A 23,478-nucleotide genomic window follows, 5' to 3' on the forward strand; every position below is an offset into this window, starting at 1 on the left:
GCAGAAGGAGAGGGGAAGAGCCAAGACATCACTTGAGCCAAAGGCAAGGATATTCCAAGTGGTCAATGTCTGCTTAAGTAAACTGCTTGGCAAAGTGTTTGAGCACAGTATATTAACATGCATTTTGAAATCAGCATTTTAAAATCAGCATTACCTATAATGCAAAAGTGTGCTAACATTTTAACCAATTCAAAGAAGTTCATAACTTTTACCAGAGTTACTTTTCAACAGCGCCAGACGTACTTTCAGGCACACATTTATCTTACCTTAATCTATATTTCCAAAGGTGTGGCTTTGAGGCATTTATTATAGAAATGGAAAAAATGAATATCAGTGTCTGGCTGGGTTAACGCTGTGTGAGTGTTTTTATGTCTGTGGACACCTTAAGCTCAGTACACAGAAGTTACCAGGATTACTCATGAATAAAAGCCCCTAAAATCAGGATGTCAGACTAATATAAAACGAAAGACAAAAAGCCATTTCCTAGGTTTGTTTTCATCTACTTTAGTAATCCTCTTCTGTGAGACAGGCCCTTTTTATTTTGGAATTAATTTAGCATTTGTTCTCATTGCTTGAGGCTTCCATTATCTCTCTGTCTCTTCCCTTGCACTATGTGCGTCTTTACACTGTCTGCTGCCTAAAGGAAACAGATTTGATGGCTAATGACATCTGACTGAGGCCGTCTGTCATGGTCATGTGATACAGTCTCAGAGCAGCAGACGCCTGCTTAAGATATGTTGCCTGACCACAAATCCATCCAATGAAACCATAAACAAGACTGGTCTCATTCTATATGCTGAATTTTTATTCATCAAATTGCGTCGCACATTTCCAAATCCAAGATTCGATGAGACTTTTAGAACAGCTTGAATATGCATAGACAACATAGGCTGTGTGTTAAAACAAAATCTTATTTCAGCTGGCAATAAAACAAAAAGAACATGTTCATTTGTAAAAAAAAAACTAAAAGGAGAACCACTAAAAGGGAAAGTTACATTTTACAACAGCTTGAGTTTCTTCAACCATAAAAAGCCGCCAGATCTGGAACTGTAGTGTGGACTTTAAATTCCATGACATGTATGCTTTACATAACTCACAGGGAATCAAAACTTTTTTCCACAAAGTGACTTCGTGGAAAAAGGATTTTCAAGTTATTTCTTTGTAATGTTGGACTCATGCAGTGACGCTGTTGTCTCGAAACATGATTTGCAGGATACCGATAGACGCTGTGATGTTTTTAAGCTGCAAGCCCCAGTAAACTTAGCTGTTTTCTCTGTGTTGTTGTGTTACGTTTATTTTTCATCTGGACACGGGGGTAAAGACAAAAAAAAAAAAAAAACAGAGTGGGAGAAATCTTTCCTTGATTCCAATGATCAAAAATAAAGGCTCATGTCAATCAATTTTCTATTCAGAATCTTGACACCCCTACCGCATATATTGTTTAATTCACCCATCCGTCATGTACACCTTCTGAAACTGCCTTGGCTATGATACAAATCAATGAACCAGTCAAGTGAATCCAGGTGAGATTGAAATCCACTTGCAGACCTCTGATCACAATCAGTGGCGGAGAAACCCCATGATAGCAGGTTTACCTTGGCTTCAAAAACACATGGCAGTGGCACAACAGGGGACAACTATGGAGGGGAAAGCAGAGGAGATTACATCTGAGACTCCACAGGGTGCTGAGAATTGCTGATGGTGCTCAGGAAGCAACACATGGGGTTGAATCCAGAGAAATAACACACACTGACAGGGGCTAGTCTGTGGTTGATGTTAGGTGACTGTTGCTAGTGATCTGCTTTGGGTGTAGCTGCCTAACTGATACATGTGGTGCGGCCGGTTTGTTTTGTTTAGAAATCTGTTTTTGGACTCCTACATAACACACGAGGGGAACCCAACAACATCCTTTTTACTTACAGATTTAACTGGATGTTCAAAATGGATACTGTTGCTTAAAAGATTCCATTTACGATAATAAGCCATCAAACATGATTTGTTTTGTAATGAGGAAGTTAGCAGGAGAGTTCACTAGGGTAACATTTTAATAAGATCACTACATGAATAACACCATGTCAATTTTGAGTACATGAGGGCTTATCATCAAGCCCTTAAACATCTTTTAGCTGCCTTTGGTTTTCTCTGTATTTGAAGTTTGGTCTCCTGTGGTGTGTTGTGCTACAACCTAGTAGTTAAGTGATTTTTGTACTTTCTTTGTGATTATCTTGCTTCAGTAGAGACTAATCAGAAGCAATGTGCTTTAACAATACACATTACTTTTGCAAATCATCCTTACATTGTGCTTTAAAAGAGCACACAGACAAAGTGAGTTGTTATAGGATTATGACAAATGCAATGCATCCTGCTTATTCCTAAATATGTCATTGTTTCCATGGCTTAAAATAGGACAGTAAAAAACAGCAGCCTTTCTCTCTCGTTTCTGAGGGAAAAACATGCAATATACAGTGTTCACTGCTGTGCCAGACCACTTAGGCACCTTGGCTGGTGGGTCCTGCTGTCTGCAGGATACCTCTCCAGGAGACAGTTGGCCAAAGAAACAAATTGAAACAGTGCTGCAGTAACAGGCCAAAGAAGAACGATAGAGGGATTTGAGGCCAGACAAAGAATTGACACCTTTATGAGATTTCCTATAGAGGCTGAATGACTCACTGTTGTTGAAACTTTTTTTTCTCAGCCACTCTTCTTCCTAGTATCTTTATTCTTTCTTTGCCCGTTTGAAACCTTGCAACACCAATTATCGAATACAGCACTGTTCACTAACGGGTTCAGCCTCTATCCTTTTTGAAAATGTTTTTTTAAAGTGAATGAATGACAGGTGAAATGAGAGAGGTGTGTCCTTGTGATCCGGAATTTCCAATCTTGTTCCCACCTTGATGTATATTGGCATGCCATCATGCCAGTTTGATTTTTAAGAACGACTCTGAATTATAGCAGCATATTTACACACATAGAATTCTTAGAACGAATGGAGAATATCTGACAGATATCCTAAGCTACCCTTTTCAGAAATGCATTCCTTCATCCTCATTCAGTGTTGAATTGCCTTCACACAACTACTCTCTAAGTCCTTTGTCTAATGCTACATTTTTCAGGGCAAAATGTTCTTTGGAGTCAGCACATTTAATTTGAAATGTATATCCAAATGGTCAGCAGTATGTCTGTTGGTGTCAGCAAAGCTTTTTTTAAATGCCTAATTATCTTAGTCAATCACTTTTGCCCTTTCTTGTAAATGGAGCAAGTTTTCAAAAATGTTCTGTCTTATGCGCCCTGTCCATGACAGCCCTGGTGGGCTGCGTGGCTCAATATCAAAAATTGTTTGTCTAAAAATTAAACTAAGTTTAGAAAGGTGGACAGAAAAGCAGGACCGAAAATGTATGTTTCCAGACCTTAAAGGTCCCTTATTATGCAAAATGCACTTTTATACATAAATATGTGTCCCCGGTGTATAAGGAGACTCACAAAGTGTCAGAAAATACAATCCTCTCTCTTTTCCTCCTTACCCACATTTCTAAAAACGGGGGTACAAACGAGCTGTTTCAGATTTGCTGCCGATATGACGTCATATCGGAAATGTGGGCTGGGTTTACATTGAACTGCTGGCAACGTCCCACCCACTTGACACATCTCAACCTATCGTCCGCAATATACAGTCGCGAGCTGAATCCCCTCCGCAGCGGCTCTGTGTCTCTGTGCAGTATGCCTGCCTGAGGGACTTAGAGTTGTTGTGTATATGTAATACATATAATGTCTCTGTTCTAGTGGTAAACACTGAGAATTTTTTCAGAAATAATGCTTTTAGAAACGTCTCTCTTCAGACAGAGAGATCATGACGTGGCCAGCTTCAGCTCAGCTCAAATTTGAAGTGACAGTCACAGAATCAGCACTTTCGAAAACTGGGCTGGAACAGAGGGATAGCGGTCATGCCATAATCAATGATCTGTTGGTATTTTGAGCAAAACACGTCAGAGTTTAAAAAAATATATATTTGAGACCTATAATATATGCCATACAAGAGCATAACAGGAGACCTTTAAATAAAACAGTGACAAAAATTGCAATCCACTTCGGTAAACCAAAGCCATACATACCGTTACCTTTTTTTCGTTGTAGTAGACATATCTTTAAACTAAAAGTTTTCAGAAGGAAGAACTATGGAAATTAACCGCAGTCTTTTTATGATTATTGGGCTATTACATTACCTATTTTTTTTTAAGGCTCACTCATTATAATGATCAACACAACAAGTGATGTTTACTGCAGCACACAAGGGAACATAAGAGGAGTTGACATTAAATGTCCCTAAGATGTGAAACATTACCTTTCATTGGCTCAAAGAGAGCTGTGTTAATAGATATTAATTAATCATTCCATACAATACCATGTCTAAACAGCCTGGATATTATGAAAGGGGTTGGTATGGGACAGGAATAATTATTATTTCAATACCTGCGATTCATTTTGTAATGGATCATTTTTTTCCCCAGTTCCTCTCCCAAAACAGATTTGGGTGAAGATTCATAGTGGCACAGACTGTAAAGTTGACCATTTACAATTTAAATGTTCATGATTTTTCAGTCACTTTGAATCAACCATGTCCCATGAGTCTCTATGGTCCCCTGCAGTTTTTCATAATGTTCTCTAACTTTCATTTGCATTGTCAGTTTTGTCAGTATCCACAGCTGCAGCTTTTACAATACTGAGTGATATTGGAACTGAGTTCATATACTGACGATAAGCCTCTTTCGCCAAGTTGACTGATTTCGCACTGAAAGAAGGAAAAACTAAAGAATGGAATTGAAGGGGATTATGTCTTCAAAGTTGTGTATTTATTTCACAAGGGGTTAGTGTTCAGGACATTATACATGTTTGAAAAATCATATTCATTTGAATAACTTTTCATGGATTGATTTATTTTGAAAGTGTTACGTTACATTTGTAGTATTTATTTTTATTGACACCTTTTTTAATGTTTAAATCTTCATATAATTACATTGTTGATTAGTTTTGAGGGTTTTAGATTTGTCATTGTATTGTAACAGATGAATTAAAAAAATATATTTTATTAAGCAAGTGTTTAGGACAAACAATGCCACATTTATTTATTGCAAAATCTAGCCTATTGGTAAGACCAGCATGCTAACATGGTCACTATGACATCATGCCTATGTTAAGTTTACTTTTTAAATGTTCACCATCTTAGTTTAGCATTTAATTATTAGCACAAAGTACAGCTGATGCAGATAAATGTGAAGGTTTTCAAAGAATTAGTTCGGTCTATTAAAATTATCATGATGCCTGAATCAAGGCTGAAGGTTGTATGATTCTTTATTCTGTGAAAATATTCATACAGGGTTGATTACTTCTGAATTATGTAAGCTAGAGCCTTGGTGAATTGTATAGGTTTAGGTCATTGCAACTTAAAATACAGCTTGTTTAGTGATGAAATGGGTTTGGTTTTGTGCCAACCAGTGAATGTCTTTGTGGAACACATTCTCTGCCTCCATGGCCATGCACAGTTGATTGAAAAATGTGGCTGTGAAGATCTCTGTAATTAATGCAATTATTGTATTCCAATCTATGTCCTTGTCAACTGCCTTTTTGAATGTTCTCAAAACTACTTTCCTCCTGAGTCCATGTATTCTAGCTAAAAACACAGTCATCTCTTCAAATAATCCTACATTCTGAGACATGAATCTACCATGCACATTTATCAGTTTCTCTGTCCCTGTCTCATAAGTAACTAAGTACTTGACTTATGATCAGGTACATCCACTGTCACCCCCTTATTGTGTCGTAGGTCAGGAAGCCGGTTAAAGTGAACATGTTGGACACAGCTGGGGCATGACGCCTTACAGTGCACCACTGATTTATCTTCAGTGACAGGGGACCCAACTCAGCATGCCAATGGCATTACCATCATTAATCAGCAGAGACACAGCCATGCCCGCAGGAAATTAATTAACTCTTAAAAATCGCCAAACGTTCATTATTTATAGCGGATAATTTATCGCGGGGCTATGAATGTCTTGCTATACCACGTACACCCGCACTCACAGTAGAAGAGATATTCATGGGTAAGGAATGAAAGAAAGAGTAGGACAGGTGAGATCGAGGAACAGAAGACTTAAAGATGGAGCTCTCTGAGAAAGATAATGCCAATAAAGTGTCTTGCACTGATTTTAATTAGTGTAAGATTTTATTAAACGTCAGCGTTCAGGTTGAACTGCTTTAGAAGCTAAGAACACACTCTTAAACGTCTGTCCATGACACGGAGGAGTGCTGAACAAAGGATCACATGAAATGGCAACATTGCTTTTTAAATTGAGAGAAGCAGCTCCATTTCGTGGCACTGGGCCATGACCCTTTAAAATGAAATTAAAAAAAAGTGTTGATCTGATTTGATTGTCAGGTCATATTTATCTTTAGACCATGGTATTTAACCCACACATTTCTTATTTGGGAGGAATTGGTTCTGTTTCAAGGGCTTGGAAAATGGTTTGTATAATGTGGCTACCTGCAGTCAATGCCAGTGTTGGACCTATTGTGTGCCCAGCTAAATACAGTGGTTAAGTCTTTCTGGAACCATTCGTAGCAAGCGTCGGCCAAGGACTGAATCCTGCCAGTCTCTTATGTTTTGCTAGCCTTACACTATCCTATTTATCAATGAAAAAGGGATGACCCCATTTGTGGCAAAGGTCCAAAGTTAATATGTTATGGACAAGTCATCATTAAAGTTACATTAGATGCCTCAAAATTCAGGTGTTGATAATGAAATGCAGAACTTAACACAAACACTCAAGATATGGTTGCAAGAAAGACAGAAAAGGAGACAGACCTGACACTTTTAGGAATATAAAGAAGCCCTGCAGTATGTAAATGAATAAAGAGACTTCAGGATTACTGATGGCAGTAGGGAGTGTGCCCTAGCACCAGCAGCCAAGGAAGATGTGAAATGGTGACTGCCAACAATGATTACTCCATCATAATTGTTGTGGCAGAGATTCATGAATCATGCCCATGAGAATGTGTATAAAATTGGCTGTATTGCCAAAAATGCTCTGATATTTGGTGCTGTGCAGGGCCAAATGGTAATATATTTTGGATTAAACATTGTATTTTCTGCTCATTGAATGGAAGCTAGGAAGCTCTGATACAAAATTATTAATAAAGCATCTACTGTGAAGATGCCTTAAAGATACTCCGATGATGCCCTGCTATATATTTTAATTGTCCAGACTAGTAACTGGACTTTTAACTGCAATGAGCTAAAGGATATAGTACAGAAGAAAGAGATCTAAAGGCAAACACATCCATGACGTAGCTGTGTTTATTTGTTCCTCTGATTGTGAATGAAATATAATTATAGCATAGTCCCACCCACTTTCAGTGACTGTTTTTTTTTTTCAGAGGAACACTCTTTGAAAAGTGAATACTGTATTAACATCTCGCATAACAGAATATTGCCCTCTGGTGAATATGCTCTTACCAAACGAAATGGTGTTCCAATAAAAACATGCATGTAAACCAATAATGGTGCAAAACATTTAATTCAGTCCCATGTTTTTCAAAGGTTTACCCATAATGGTGTACCAAGTTTAGATTATTAAGAATATTAGATCTGTAATGATATCTACTTAGTCAACACATTCACTTTGCTTTGCCTCAGGCTGGACATGAAGACAGGAAATAATGTTATAGTGACCATGTTGGTCCATGCTATAGAGCCATAGACTTATGCCTCATGATTCATTTACTGGATGAGTCTGATTAAGACCTTCATGTATGTCTCCATGAGTCTGTGCCAGGCAGAAGATGGATTCTGCAAGCAGCTGGCGTGACGTCAAGCTCATCATGTCAAACTAGATCAATTCCTGTTAAGCAGAAAATAGTCACAGACTGATTTACATTTACCTTACATATTTTTCAGTGCCAGTACTATGACAAAATGCATTAAGGGGGAAAATAACACCCTAAGGGGCACAGCATGGTTTGTGGGCTTGTGCCAAGACCCTGACTGGCTGGCTGACATCTGCAGAGATGGCTGAAAGGTTAAGGCACCTCCAGCATGGAATCTCCCAGCTCTCAAAGTTCCTGACCTAGCAGTAAAGACCTGGTATCTCTTGAAAGGGATGTGATTTCCAACATGCCTGTACAGCATCCCCCCCACTTTTTTCAGATGGTTCTCCTTGTTGCCAGCTGCATGCTGGGGTATAGAAGAGTCCCAGATGAATCCCCATGCTAAATGTATACTTGAACAGTGTGTTTTCAGCTAGGTACACATAATGCATTATGGCCAGTTAAAAAAACAAGGCCATTATTGTCTGCCTCTCCCTTTGCTTTCGGTAAAGGCCATTATGACTGGCCTTGGATCCACAACCTACTGTATATAAGGACATGACAGAAACCATCTTGTGACCGAGATCACTATGACCAAGAGGGTACAGCTCATGAAGCAGACCTCCTGCCTAATGCTATATCAAAACCTTAGCTACGGTCAATGTCCAACATGGTTGTTGAAATCCAACAAAAGGACATCAACACCAACATCTAGTACAATGTAGGCATTACACAATTGTTGCATGTTAGCTATTTAAACAGTTCCCAGAATATGAAAATAACTTAAAGACATATTTTAAATGAATACAACTTCTTTGTTTCTCTTTCAGCACAAATGCAACATCACATTCCCTGTCTTGAGAGCATAAGCTTTGTCTGTTGGTTGCCATATCTACATGTTTGCATTATTTATTTTGTCTTACCTTGGCAAATGGTCTTGCATGAATGTTGTAATGTGCTTTAGAATGACTTTGTCAATGCATTATACCTTTCTTTTTTGACCAAGGTGTCAATTGAGGAGTCTTAAACAAAGGATTAGAAAAATGTAATGTGTGTAGTATTACATCCAAGCCTGACACTTTGGCACTGGCAGACAACCCCCAACGATGGACAAGCCTTACATTATAGTAGGAGAGATGTGCAATCAGAATAGGTCTTGTTAATAGGATTGTAGTTTTTTTCGAAGAAGCCTATGCACTGAGCAGATAAGGGGACTGTTTATCCTGTTAATGTGTCATTTTAAATACATTAGGAGTAGGAGGGCTCCTGATTTTATTTTTTGGCAGTCTGCCTCACTAATCCTGGAGAGTGCAAGGGACAAAGCCTTTACAGATCCAGAAAAATAATGCTTTTTATGTGGTTAAAGAAGCTTATTTTCCTGGAAAAAAACAAACAAAAAAACATTGTGATTTTATTGTACATTTACATCTGCAATGGGGCATTGTTTCCTCTCAGTTTGCATTATTTAAAGTTGAGGTGACCTTGAGAAAGAATGCAAGGATTCACCAACGCATACAGTACCTAGGCAATTGTACACACACCCACACATACACACACTCACACACAAACTATCACCCATGCGACAGAATGTATTCAATGCTAATGAGAGATAATCCAGGTCCCACTGTGGGTCCAATGGCAAGCAGCTATTTGTTTATTCTATTTACACTGTCACACCAGGTTCCCAAAGGTCTGCTAGTCTCACAATAAAACAAAAACTGTTCTATAATATATTGCTTACTGTGCACTTGTGTTTGTTATTGGAACATATGTAGGATGATGCTTAGCAATATTCCTGAAGGGGTTATGGTACATTGTGTATAGACAAATGTTGTTTTTCCTGCTCTAATAGAAAAAGAAAAAAAAAGGTTGCACTATGTGACCATGACTTTTAGGCAACTCTTGGCATCTTTATTGGAGGGAAATAATAAATAAATATATATATACTGTATATATGCTTTCTTCAGGACACAAACTGTGGCTGCCTAATACAGTTACTACCACACCTTGGTTTGTGTTTTCTGAAGTCAAAAGTCACCTTATCTTTCATGCTGGGAGGCTCACTGGTGGTGTGTCTGAAAATATGATTGGTTTTCTGTAGGAGGTGGTCAGTACGAAGTCCAAAAAGCTGCCGCTGTGATTGAGCACAGTAGGATTTGGCGTGGGTGTGGACTTCAGCGATAAGACCTGAGTGGCACGGGCAGTTAACAGGGGCTCCTTCGGAGGACCCCAATAATGTTCAAGGACAAAGTTGGTCTCTGTTTCAAAGCCAGAAACGTTCCTGCTTCTCTACTGATTTTAACTCAAATGCCCTTATAGCCATTATTAATCATTATACAAAAGCCTGTCAGTGAGTAAATAAGACACACATTCATATAGCTGGCTCATGAAGCCGTTATATGATGTAATCGTTACAGAATATTTGAATAACGTGAAGAAATGCAACTCTTTCATGATCTGTTCTAGTTAGTAGCTTTTACACTATCAATGGTGCGTGACAGCTACTTATACATTTCATCCTGGGAATTGTCAGATTTAAAAGTGTTTAAAGTGGCCTCTGCAGAGGGAAAATAGGGAAGTGAGGTGGAAAACAGGTCAAGAGGAACAGGTGTTGAGTCAACAGAATTGGATCCCACAGTGCTGATTAAGCTAGGGAGTATAGAGACAGTAGTGTGCAGTTAGATGCCTTGATAGAGGGGAAGAGTACTAAGACCATTCTTTTCTTTTCTTTGCTTGTTTGTTTTATTTAAATATACTGTACAGTAATTTCAATACTTTACACTGTTGTATGAGGAGGTATAGACAGATGCATATATTACGTATAAACAGATATTTATGGCAGATACGTATAATATATAAATATGTGTACTATAAACAGATGTGAGCTCAGGAGTTCAGCAGTCTTATAGCCTGTGGTATAAAGTTGTCCCTGAGTCTGGTGGTCTTGGTCCGGATGCTGCGGTACCGTCTGCCAGACAGCAGCAGACAGAACAGATTGTTGCTGGGGTGATGGGGGTCCTTTTAATATCCTACCGGCCTTCTTCCTACACCGCTGGGTGTAGTGGTCCTCCATGGATGGCAGCTCGGTTCTGGTGATGTGCTAAGCAGTTTTCACCACCCTCTGCAGAGTCTTACAGTTGAGGGCGGTGCAACTGCTATACCAGGCCCTGATGCAGCCAGTCAGGATACTCTCGATGATGCACCTGTAGAAGTTGCAGAGTATCCTGGAGTCCATGTTGAACTTCCGCAGCCTGTGGAGGAAGAAGAGCTGCTGTCGAGCCATCTTGGATATGACCCTGGTGTGATGTGTCCATGTCAGGTCCTCACTGATGTTTACCCCAAGGAACCTGAAGCTGCTGACTCTCTCCACAGGAGTCCTGTCGATGGTGATGGGTGTATGTGCCTCTATCTGCCTCTTCCTGTAGTCCACAATCAGCTCCTTTGTTTTGCTGATGTTGAAATGGAGGTTGTTGTCCTGGCACCAAGATGGCAGGGCTCTGACCGCCTCTCTGTACGCCATCTCGTCGCTGTCTGTGATCAGGCCGATGACGGTCGTGTTGTCAGCAAACTTGATGATGGTGTTGGAGCTGTGTGTGGCCACACAGTCGTGCGTGAACAGGGAGTAGAGGAGAGGGCTGAGCACACAACCCTGAGGGGCTCCGATGTTGAGGGTCAAGGTGGAGGATGTGATGTTCCCCATCCGCACTGCCTGGGATCTGCCCGTCAGGAAGCTCAGGATCCAGTCACAGAGGGCGCTGTTAAGCCTGAGGTCCCTGAGCTTAATGATGAGCTTGGAGGGCACAATGGTGTTGAATGCTGAACTGTAGTCAATGAATAGCATTCTCACATAAGTGATCCTCCGGCCCAGGTGGGAGAGGGCAGTGTGGAGGGTGAGGGAGATGGCATCATCCGTGGACCTGTTTGCCCTGTAGGCAAACTGCAGCAGGTCCAGTGAGTCAGGGAGGGAGGAGGTGATAAAAGGTTTGACTAACCGCTCAAAGCACTTCATGATGATGGAGGTGAATGCCACTGGGTGGTAGTCATTGTGGAAGATGGGTTTTGTCTTTTTGGGGACAGGGACAATGATGGACTCTTTAAAACATGTGGGGTCCTGGAGCAGTGACCTATTGAAAATGTCTGTGAACACATCTGCCAGCTGAACTGCACACACCTTGAGAGCACGGCCAGGTATGCCATCAGGTCCAGGAGCCCTGTGTGTGTTGATCCTTTTCAGAGATCTACACACATCTGTACTGGTTAAAACCAGTGAGCAGGGATCCTGGGCCTTGTGTGCCTCCACAGCCGGGGGCCTCTCAAAGCGTGCATAAAATGTGTTCAGTTCATCTGGGAGAGATGCAGACACTTCTCAGCACCACTCGTTGTCCTTTTGTAGTCTGTTATTGTTTTGAGTCCAGACCACATGTTTCTGGTGTTGGAGCCCTTGTAGTTCGACTCCACCTTGTCCCTATGTTGTCTTTTTGCACTGCTAATAGCTCTCCGGAGTGCATACCTGGAATTCCTGTACTCATCTAAATCACCGTCGCTGTGCGCTATGGCCCGTGCTTTAAGTTTAGCTCGGACCTCGCTGTTTATTCAGGGCTTATCATTTCTGAATGTCCGTACAGTAATCCGTGGCACGACGTCATCGACGCATTCGCCGATGTAGCAAATGACCGCGTCAGTGTTTGTGTTTGTATCGTCCTCCTCAAACACACACCACTCCGTGATGCCAAAGCAGTGGCAGAGAGCAGATTCAGACTGCTCGGACCAATGCTGCACTGTCCTCATCACAGGTCGGTCCCTCTTCAGTCTCTGCCGGTAAACGGGGAGCAGAAGAACAGATATGTGGTCTGACTTGCCGAAAGGGGTGGGGGGCGGGGGAGGGCTTTATATTGATGCCGGAAAGGAGTGTAAACATGGTCCAGTGTATTTCCACTGCGCGTGGGGCAGCTGACGTGCTGATAGTATTTCGGCAGGACTTTCTTCATGTTCGCTCTGTTAAAATCCCCGGCCACAATAAATGCAGCCTCTGGCCGAGAAGTCTCTGTCCTGTGGATAATGCCATACAGTGTTCGGCAGAACATACACTGCTGTTAAAACCACAGATGTAAACTCCCTCGGCAGATAAAAAGGCCGGCATCTGATCATGGTTTGCTGTAGGCTGGGACAACAGTCCGAAGAAATTATCTCCACATCTGAGCACCACTTCTTGTTAATCATGAAGCACACACCTCCTCCCTTGCTCTTCCCTGTGGGGTTTATTGTCCGGTCCTGGTGATGAATGGAGAATCCGTGTGGAGCAATGGTGGCGTCCGGTATCGAGGGCTCGAGCCAAGTCTCTGTGAAAACCAAAACATTACAGGTCTTAATGTCCTGTTGAAATGCCATCCTGCTACGGAGTTCGTCCAGTTTATTATCCAGGGATTGGACATTTGCCAAAAATATACTCGGTAGTGGAGGCCTGTTTTCACGTTTCATCAGCCTGACCAGGACCCCGGCTCGGGATCCTCGCAGTCTTTTCCTCCTGCGCTCCACAGGTAGAGCTCCAGCAGGTAAACACAGAGACTCTCTGTTTGCAGCTTGTGGTGGATTATTGCTGTCCACCAGCGACCTGAAAGTTGTTCTCTATCATATTGGATGATAGGGCTCGCTTGGGCGGTTTGCATGTTGCAAAAAAAGTTAAAAACAACCAACAAAGTAAAACAATAAAAACACTAAAATGTGGAGTTGGTGAGGAGCTCGAGACACGGCAGCCATCCTCGGCGCCATTTTCTGTTCATCCAGATAGTCATTGAGCGTACTCGCATCATTTTTATGTGAAAAGTAAACATTTAAATTTATATCATAGTGGATTAACTGCTTTTGTGTGTTTGTAACGCTAGGGTAGAATATAACTTATTATTATTATTATTATTATTATTATTGTTTATATTCTCCACATTCTGTACCAGGTACACAATGGAATCCTAATTGTTATATATAATAACCTTGGAAAAAAAATCATTAGTTTGCGTTGCTATTGTTGATGAAAGTTTCCCAAATACCTCCAAGTAGCACCAAGATGTGGGGCTGGGTCAAAAAGCAAAATGTAACCACACAATAATGTTGAACAATGTAGGAAGGTCTCATCTGAGCATTTAAACATGTTAAGAATGCAGTTTTCTGTCCCATATCATATCCATGAGGCCCTGATTTGGCTAATATATGTCTAATGGACTCAGAGTAAGTCTCAAACCTTCAACTTACAGCTTTGTATTATTGTTTCTTGAAATGTATTGTTGTTGAATGTTAGACTGTGTCTTCACTGATTTCAATTGTGCTTGTAGTGACATTTTCTTTTGACTTTCAATGCACATCAAATTAAGCCAACAATGCCTGCTGTTGTTAGTCTCCCTTTTTTTTCCAAATATGGCTCACCCAAGATGAGAACACATGAACCAAATTATTTGATAATGTTTCTCTACTGTTCATTTCAACAGAAGCACGTGTGCGGTATCCCAATGTGTGTTAAGTATGTTTACATATCCTGGAAAATAAAATAAAAATAAGAATTGATGCATTTTTAATTATGTTAATTTTCCTTGAACTTTATGTGAATGCCAGCTATGTCATTAGTGTTTCTAATGTGACATTAGGGTGGCATTTAGTTGCATGGATGTTAAACTAGAAAGAGGAACCCTGAATGCTTTTTGGAGCTCATGCTATATTTGCCAAAGTATTTCACAGCTCCCATCAGGTCATTTTTAAATGGTAATGGCACAGTTAGCATTCTGGGAATGGGAGGATATGACATCAAGTCCATTTAGTTGCTAATCAGGGTGCATTTATTTCAACCTGTTTGTTTTGCTGCTAGTGAGCACTTCCTGCCGACCGTCCTACGGTAGTGTGAATTTTAGATTTAGAATATGCCATTGTGGCAGGTGACAGAGACATCTTGAGGAAGAATTTGAAAGTGTTGGAAGTATGCTAATATCCTTGGACACTTTTGCTATGAGTGTCAGATGGATACTGTAAATTCCCTCTCCCTCTTTATCTATGTAGATGTCCATCTCTCTTCCACCCTCTTACTTCTTCTTTTCAATCCGTGCTATCTTTTTTTGGGCCTAGACTTTTGAAACCGATGAATTCCTTCTTACTCGCTTGCATGAATTATTTAATATTCATCTGCCACCCATAGCATAGGCAGCCTGAGCAATGACATATGGTTTGCAGTCATTTGGAGAGGAAACGCACTATGTCACGTATGTAATGACAGGCAGGAAAGTGCCTGTAGGGTGCCGGCTTTCATCACAGTAAAAGTTGATGACACTGGCTTGTTGTCGCACTGACAAACTGTCATTGAGCTGTCAGGCTTGCACAATCAGTAACTGTGCACTGCTATGATCACCTTTTAAACTGATGAGAGCCAACCTTTCGTAACGGGGTTCATGTGTCTGCGGGAAGAGGACCTGCCTGTACTTGTAGTTCATGCATATGTTTTTCAGCTCCAAAACAATATATTTCAAAGCATGAATTTGTACTGTTTTGAACTCATCTCTGCTCTCTCTCAGACTATCTGAGGCAGTGCAACCTTGGCAGTGATTATCATTATTAAAACACAACTTGTACTTGAAAAGAATGATGTAGAATATATTGTTTAAAAAAAACAAAGGTGAGACAGGTATAGGAGTATCTGCTGAAATACTACCATCTCCCCAGCTGGAAATAATAGTGGATGAAGATTGAATGGAAGATGTATTCAGGTAATGTGTCTGCGTGATGGCCCATTGACGCTGAAGTAGATTCTGCCTCTGTGGGCTCATAGCATTTTTGAGACATTCTTTTGAAATGAGTTCCAGCTGTGATTCAAAAAATATGCCCTTTTTTCTGAGTAAATTCACTGCAAGTATCGTAATACTGTTAAAGGAATGTTTCCGTTTTTTATGATCCGTGGAGCAGCTCCAGGATTTTTCTCTGGATGACATCATTACCAGTCTCCTCCTGGCTTTTTGGCATGAGAAACTACTAAGCCCTACCTAGTAATTCAAATGTTGGAGTGGCAAAGTACATATTCAGTTTTAGGGTCCAACCCAACTTTCTATAATCAATGAGATGTATGATAACTATGATTACACGGCAGTACTGTCTTTGTGTGCTCACAAATTACCTTACTGCCCTCAGTGACCAATGGATGAAAAACACAATATGCCACTGCTGTTCACTCTAGTAATTTCTGAGAACTTGAGTTGACATAACATTTTTTTTGAAAGCATTTGATTACATGTTCAGCAGTAACAGAGTAACATTCAAATGTCTTCTGAAACATGTTTGAATATGCCTGACACAATTCATTCTTCTTAGCTATGCATTGGACCCCACCATCTCCTGAGAGATATTGTTTAGGGCTTGTTGCTATAATTTGTCTGCTCTTTGATACTGGACAGTACTGTGTGTTTTTAGAGCTCTCAAGAGCTGCTGTCTGCAAAATGAAAGTACTAACACTACGATAGGCTGTATGCTGAAGTAATGATGGATATAAAGAAGGCAAACAAAAAATCTGTTTAAGGATAGAAACCTCCATTTTTTTGCAATAGTTATCTCCACTGTGTTGTGGCTCCCAGGCCTTGATATTCTAACACTGGTTGATGACAACCTCATCTCATCAGATACCAACTCCTAGAGACTGCCTTAAGTGCAAATCAGTCTTGCTGTAAGAGTTTAGAAAGTACAGTGCAATTTAAATGCAACACAAACCTTAGAAAGATTTACAAATGTGCAAGATCCTTAAGCACAGTTGCATGAAAGAAAAGGAAAGAAGCTTATAATCACCTGCTCTCTTAGTAAGAGTTCTGCTGACATTGAGTGTTCAATGGATTTCACTTGTGTCTTAAGTACCTACAGAGACTCCTTAGTGAGGAGTGAGAAGGGTTTATCAAGGATTTGTCCAAGCTTTCAATATCTCTCTGCTGACTGTTAATTTTATGAAGGTACAAAAGCAACCTATCCAAGTTTTGCATAATTGTTTTTACAGCTTTATTTCCTCAATTGTATCTTGAACTCGTCAGGTAATTTGGGTTGTATCCAAATCCCAAATATAACAACAAGGAAAGCACAACTATCTGCAGTGGAAAGCATATGTATAGCCAAAGTTGCTCATTATTATTCGGAAGAAAGAAAGTCCTTTTCTGTACGTCAGTTATTTCTTTAAATTGATTCCTCTCATTGTGGAATGCCTCACGCTAATGATTCCAATTGTGTTTGCATTATGCAACACTTATTTCACTGACTAGTCATTTCATTTATTACAGATCGACACATAGGCTATATTCCCCCACCGAGTCGGTGCACAGCAGGCAGTGCGCGCTCAGCTGACCTCCCAGCTCGATTGCTTTCAAACCACCACAATGAAACTGAAGCTTAAGACCTTTAGTTTTAACTATGTTCACTTCCTTCATAAAAAAAAAAAAAAAACACATGTGAAATAAAAAGCATGTTACCATGTAAATCAGTCAATATTCAGCCACTTAAGGGATAACATGCTGTGTGCCATTTTTTAATTGCTACTGCTTAGAAATTATCACACCACAATGAATTTAAAGCTGAGCGTAGGTTCATGTGGAATTAAATTGACTCATATGAGTTTGAAACCTTTGTACTGGTAAACTGCATTTAATGTATTGTTGGGCAACATTTTCACCACTAATTTGACTAATTATTTATTTGCAGTTATGGCACAAACAATGCAAACCCAACAGTGTGGTATGATGTAGCAGGCATAATGCATTTAATCTCTCTTCCAATGGAGCATTCTGGCCACAATGCTAAGGCATAAGTAAAAATAATGCTGTTTCAACCGGTACAGTCAAAACCTGATTATATGAGATCCCTACAGTTCATTTTTTCCATAAAACATTCACTATGGCATACCTTAGAGTTGTCCTTGGACACAGTTTAGTAGACACTGTAATGCTGACACCCTTGCTGGGAGCCTATACTGGTGTCACTCGCACACAAAAAGCAGGCACATACACACTCATGCACATACACACATTAATAATGTTCCTCCTAATTAATTACTAGCAGACCTTGAGGCCATACACCTATATCCCAGTAACGTCTGGCCAGGTGCCCAATGACAAGCCTCATAGCACAAAAGACAAGGACACACACACACAATCCTTTTGTCTTTAAATAGCATGCTTACTGAGCGTTCTCATTTACATAACCACAGCACAAAGGTAGGCTACAGCCCTCGAAACTCTATTACTATCCATCCATCCTGCATGCGATTGCTTCTAATACAACACCAGCTTTTCATTCAGTCACATGAAGATCACTCTTAATTTAGATCAAACAGTGTCAGCATTGTGTACAATCAGAGTTATTTAAAGCTTTCTGAAATGCACACACAGCATGGGAGCACAAATTCAAGGTACATTTGACAGGAGCTTCTTTAAAACAGTAACAGATGGCGAGAGTAACCTCACTGTTGGCCCAGCAGAAAGAGCTTTATCTCCTGTCAAGGTGAGAGGTCAAGCAGCGTGTCTACAGCCCACAGATTAAACATAACGAGTTGAATAGCCAGCAGTTATGGCATTTGAGAATTTCACGAGCTACAGAATTTGATCATAAGCTGTAGTCAGTAAAAGTATACAGCACTTCTGACCATTTACAAGAGGAAACATATAGTGTACTTTCCAAGGGTTTGTAAATTGTCAAAATGCTGGAATAATCATTAAGTTAAAGGTCAGACAAATTTTAAAACAAATGTGGTTATTGACTCATCTTATCATTAATACAACATAAAATAAAAACCTTTCCTGCATCAAGTTAGAGATGTATTGTATCTAAAAATAACATCAAGATGAATAATGTTGTTTCCTATTTTCTAACAGTTTCTACCAAATAGTTAATTATTAAAATGAGTAGTAAAAAAGTACAAAATAAGGGAAAGCATCATACTGTATATGTTGACAATTAGAGCTCTACAATGAATAAATATAAGCAATATTTCCTACTTAATGGAGAATTATGCAGTCTATGCCTTTTGTTAACATTCTGTCATTTCTTCAGGGTATGTCTTTTCTGCATGCACTCTCCCTGCCCCTTAAGGCCCATGGCACTACTGAGCATAGTGCACATAACCCCACCACACAGTTCATATCCCCTGACCCAGAGTCAGCGGGTTAATAACCAGCCACACCGAACGCCATTTGTCATTTGCTACCTTCTCCTGATACGAGATGTCAGCAGATGCCTATGCCCTTGTCACCGAGCCACATGACAAATACTGTATCAGGCCTCGCAATCTGGGGCTCCCTGAGGCTCCTTGGCACTATACTGAACAACCACTCCTACTTGATAACATTAGTTTCTTGTGCCATGATCCATATCGAGATAACTGGTTACCACCCCCTACCCACTACCCCCACCAGCTCGTTTTCATCTCCTTTTCCCATCGCTCCATATATTGCAATTGGGTCTTTTTTTTTATCCACATTTTTCCCTCTCTCCTGTGCTTTTTAACTTTTCTAGCGTTCCTTTGATGTGTGTTGCTTAATGCCAGCTGTGGCTTGGAGCTGAGCCTTTTGTATATGCACAAAATGTAGGGTGGTTTATGCAGATAGGCAGAGGACATTGAATGGTAAGGCAGCATTTCTACGACAGCTTGGAACATATGTATTCAATCAAGCTTAATAAACTAATTGTCTTCCCATTAGGAGAGATGTTGTGTTTGTTTTGTCGTGCAAAAAAATAAAAATAAACAGATGGATACAAACACAACTAAGCCTTTCCCATCTCTGGCTCATTTTGTCTTCAATTGAAGTTCTGCATTGATTGTGAAGGCTAAACACATTGTGTGATGCTTCTGCATTTTGAATTCGGAAATCTCTGTCTAATACCATGGGTGAAAAAGTTGTCATCATAAAGATTTCATCAAAGCAGATAAGCAATGCAGTGGCTTGACAGTAATTCTTCCAGAGCCAGCTGCTCAAATGCACACAATTATGACAGCCTCGGAAGTCTGTCCAGCTATTCAAGGGTTCAAAGTGTCTAGTCTCATGACTCTGTTGATGAGACGGAGCACTGCACTGGAATACTAACGCAGAAAAAAACCAGACACATTTCAACTTTGGTTTATTCCTCAAAGGCTATTTAGATGCTTTTCTTTCCCACGCATCTTCACACAATAAGGTTAGGAAAACAGACTTTACCAGACACAGTTTGAATAATAACCTCTCATGCATTCAATCTTTTCCCTATTTCCTCTCTCCTTGTCTTCTGCAGAGATGTCGGGTACAGGAGAAGATATTTCTCAGGTCCACTGGAAGCAGCAGTGGTTGGAAAATGGGACACTGTACTTCCATGTGTCTATGACTGAGTCGGAGCTTCTAGCCCAGACAACACAACCAACAGCTCGGGAGCCTGCTCATGCCCTACATGAACACATGCATCTGCTACACATCTCAGTTATGGTAAGCTATGAGGACCTAAGCCTATAATGTGTTTGTGGATATGCATAGAATTAGAATCCATGCACAGCCCGGCAAATGCATAAAGAAATGTACCATTGTAGACATTCTTTTGTGGGTATGTTTGATCATTCACGGTGGCATGGGTGACTGGTGGTTGCAGTATTATACACAGGCACCACTGTTTGTTGTGTAGTGTCACAACCAATTGATTTTTGGGAAGGATCTTCCCATTTGGACAGTTTGAGATTTAAGTAAACATAAGCCATAAGTAAAAATGTCATCCATACCTTATGTTGACGTAGTGTATCCCTACAGGGTATAACTGCTAACACGCCAACCAGCTGTAGCATTTTAAACTCAGGAATATACTTAATTTAAAACAATTAAGAATTTTTGAAGAGGGGGAAAAAAGCCTGTAAGCCCTGTTGCTAACAGGTCAGCTAGTTGGCAAATTTTATTTCATCTGTGTTATCTCACAACCGCCTGAAAACTATTTTTTCTTTTGAAAAAGTGGTTTATTTTCTGACAGCGGTGGTCTATTAAAGGTGGATGATGCAACACAGCTAATTAGCTACAATAGCCTCCTACGTCTTGGATTCGCTGACTCTTTGTTCCACAAAGGTCAACCCTGTCAGGACAGCTTACTGTTGTTCAATACCGCAAAAAAAGTTTACCAAAGTTGAACATTAGAGTGAAAAAATGTGCATGTATTCATTTAGCCAGAGAGAGAGAATCCACAATTTCAGTCTCCATTCAAATGCATTGATTTCAATAACTTATTTTTGGAGTTTTGAATAGCGTGATTATTCCTTTGCTCTGATCTTTATGGTGACATCCCTGAAAGAAACGTTTTTAAGCCTCTATTTATAAAGGGGTGATGGTGACCTGTCTGTCAGTGTTGCATATGTTGATGCTCCTGTTAATCTTATTTTATTGTTAAGTGGTTTGAGACACCTTGAGTTGATAATGCACTTTAGATAAGCACAGACTCTACTCCATTCTGCATAATGAGTGTGGTGATTTTTCAAAGTGTTTGTGCCTTGGAATTAGAGGTACTGATAAAGCGATTGAAAAGAGTAATGATTTAGAACCAGCCTGTGAAGGCAGAGCTACAGCTGCACAGCTTAAGAGTTGCTACTCCTGGTGTATTAGTTCTTGCTGATGGGATGCTGTCAGGCTGTATGGGGAAGTGTCAACATTTTTTTGTCTCACCCCATACAACCTCTCCAGACTACAACTAGTTTAAAAGCTGCTGCAGCAAGACTGCTCACAAACAATCCAATAGAGGAGTCCACACAATGCCTTTTGCAGATTATTTGCACTAGTCACTGTACTTTTTAGACTTGATTTTACTGTCCTCCCTTGTCATTGTTACTGTACCAATTCAATTATTATTTATTCATTTGTTAAATAATCTATTTATAAAACACATTTAACATCATTTTTGTTATTATTATTAGAGCGGTGGTGGCAAAGTCCATAGAGACTTGGCTAGGGAACTGCAAGGTCACCAGTTCAAGTCCTGGAAAGAAAGCAAAGCAAAATAAAGTGCTACCGAGGTGTCCCTGAGCAAAGCACTGTTCCCTACACTACTACCCTGGCGCTGTACATATGGCAGCCCACTGTTCCTAACACTAGGATGGGTCAAATGCAGAATCTAAATGCGCCCTCTGTGGGACGATTAAGGGTTCCTTTCTTCTTCTATTATGATTTATTTATTTTTAACTATTATTATTGTAGCAGGTGGAGCAGGAAGGTGCTTTGACAGCAATAGCTAGAAGACCTGAGTATCAGATTTCATTGCCCTACTGCAGCTTTATGACTGGTGTATAAGTAGTAAGTATTATTTTTAATCTACTTAGGCTGAGGTTTCCTATTAGCATCTACATGTGCAAACTCTACAATGCAGCTGATAACTCAATCGCTCAACTCCTACATACTTTGGTTCTGCAGCATTTTCGCTCTATTATACTCTCTTCCCTCTGTACATCATTCGAAACACAAGCATCTGCACTGTCACCACCTTGTGATAATTTACCATCCTCTCTATATGCTTGCATTAAAAACATTGGTAACATCACACCCTGATGGATGTCAACAAGTGCTTTATCTCATTTTGTTAATTGATCTTGAATGATCCTGGCAGTGTTTTTACAGCCTTGTCTTCCTCTTCCATTCTTAACTGCTCATCACGTCACCTTCTCACTTTCTACCAAAAACGTAGTTACATGTTTCACACCTATCCTGTTGTCGACTGGAGCTGCCTCACCTTTCCTCGCACACCTTCTCTATTTCGGTATCTCCCCTCTTCTCCATGCACACCTTCTCGCCGTTTCCTCGCTCTATCCACCTCCGCATTCTTTTGAATCCTCTCACCTCTGTTGCTCCTCCTCTCCCACCCACAAAACACTTTTGGTGTGACACTTGATTTGAAGGGGTGTGCATAACAGTGTCATGACTGTAGCAGCTGACATGAATCAAACATATGACTTTACGAGTATTCAGTGTCATTTGTTTTTTGTGAATTTGTTCTTTCACTATAACCCAAACATGTTTAATATAAATGAATGTGAGTATGGGAACGGCAAGTTGATATTCTTCATCCCTGTATTCACTGGTGTGACTGATATTTAAAAGTGTTTCCAATGACAGGGATAGGCATTTTCACTGCAGACATTTTGGCTCAAATGTTTCATTAGGAAAAAAAAACCCCTGTTGTTATTATTATAGCTTTAATAATGACTTAACATTATGCCTTTACAGGGAGCCAGCATGCAGAATACTAATACCCTGTAACCATAACAGCTAAATATTATACAGCTTTCTTACATGCTATTATTTACATGTTCTTTTTTTATTTGGACAAAATGTCTCGATGAAAATGGCGTGCAATCAAACAGTGTGAATCTGTTGTTGTCTTGTGGCCTTCATTTTAATTTGAAAAAAGGTTTTGCATATTTCTCTTGGATCAAAATATTTCACACATTTGTGTGGAAGGAATTTATTTGTCATCCTCTCTCACCTTCTATACAAATAAGTTTTGATCAGTTGGACTTTTTTCTGTTCACTATTATCAGATTTTAATTAGTTTTTACAAATTTCCGTGACATTATTGTTTTGGTAGGCACATTTTGTTCCATTTTTTTTTTAATCAATTTCTTGGACC

At 40.0% G+C, this 23,478-nt stretch overlaps 1 protein-coding gene across 1 annotated transcript in view; it reads left to right on the top strand.

Annotated features, from left to right (window-relative positions):
* Positions 1–23,478, top strand: part of LOC134868515 (astrotactin-2-like) — a 233,974-nt gene that overhangs the window by 19,760 nt on the left and 190,736 nt on the right. The window contains exon 2 of the mRNA XM_063889717.1: positions 20,125–20,312. Coding sequence (XP_063745787.1) covers positions 20,125–20,312 — 188 coding nt within the window. The remainder of the gene's footprint in view (positions 1–20,124; positions 20,313–23,478) is intronic.

Source organism: Eleginops maclovinus, chromosome 8 (genome assembly GCF_036324505.1).
Source record: "Eleginops maclovinus isolate JMC-PN-2008 ecotype Puerto Natales chromosome 8, JC_Emac_rtc_rv5, whole genome shotgun sequence".
Taxonomy (NCBI): Eukaryota; Metazoa; Chordata; class Actinopteri; order Perciformes; family Eleginopidae; genus Eleginops; species Eleginops maclovinus.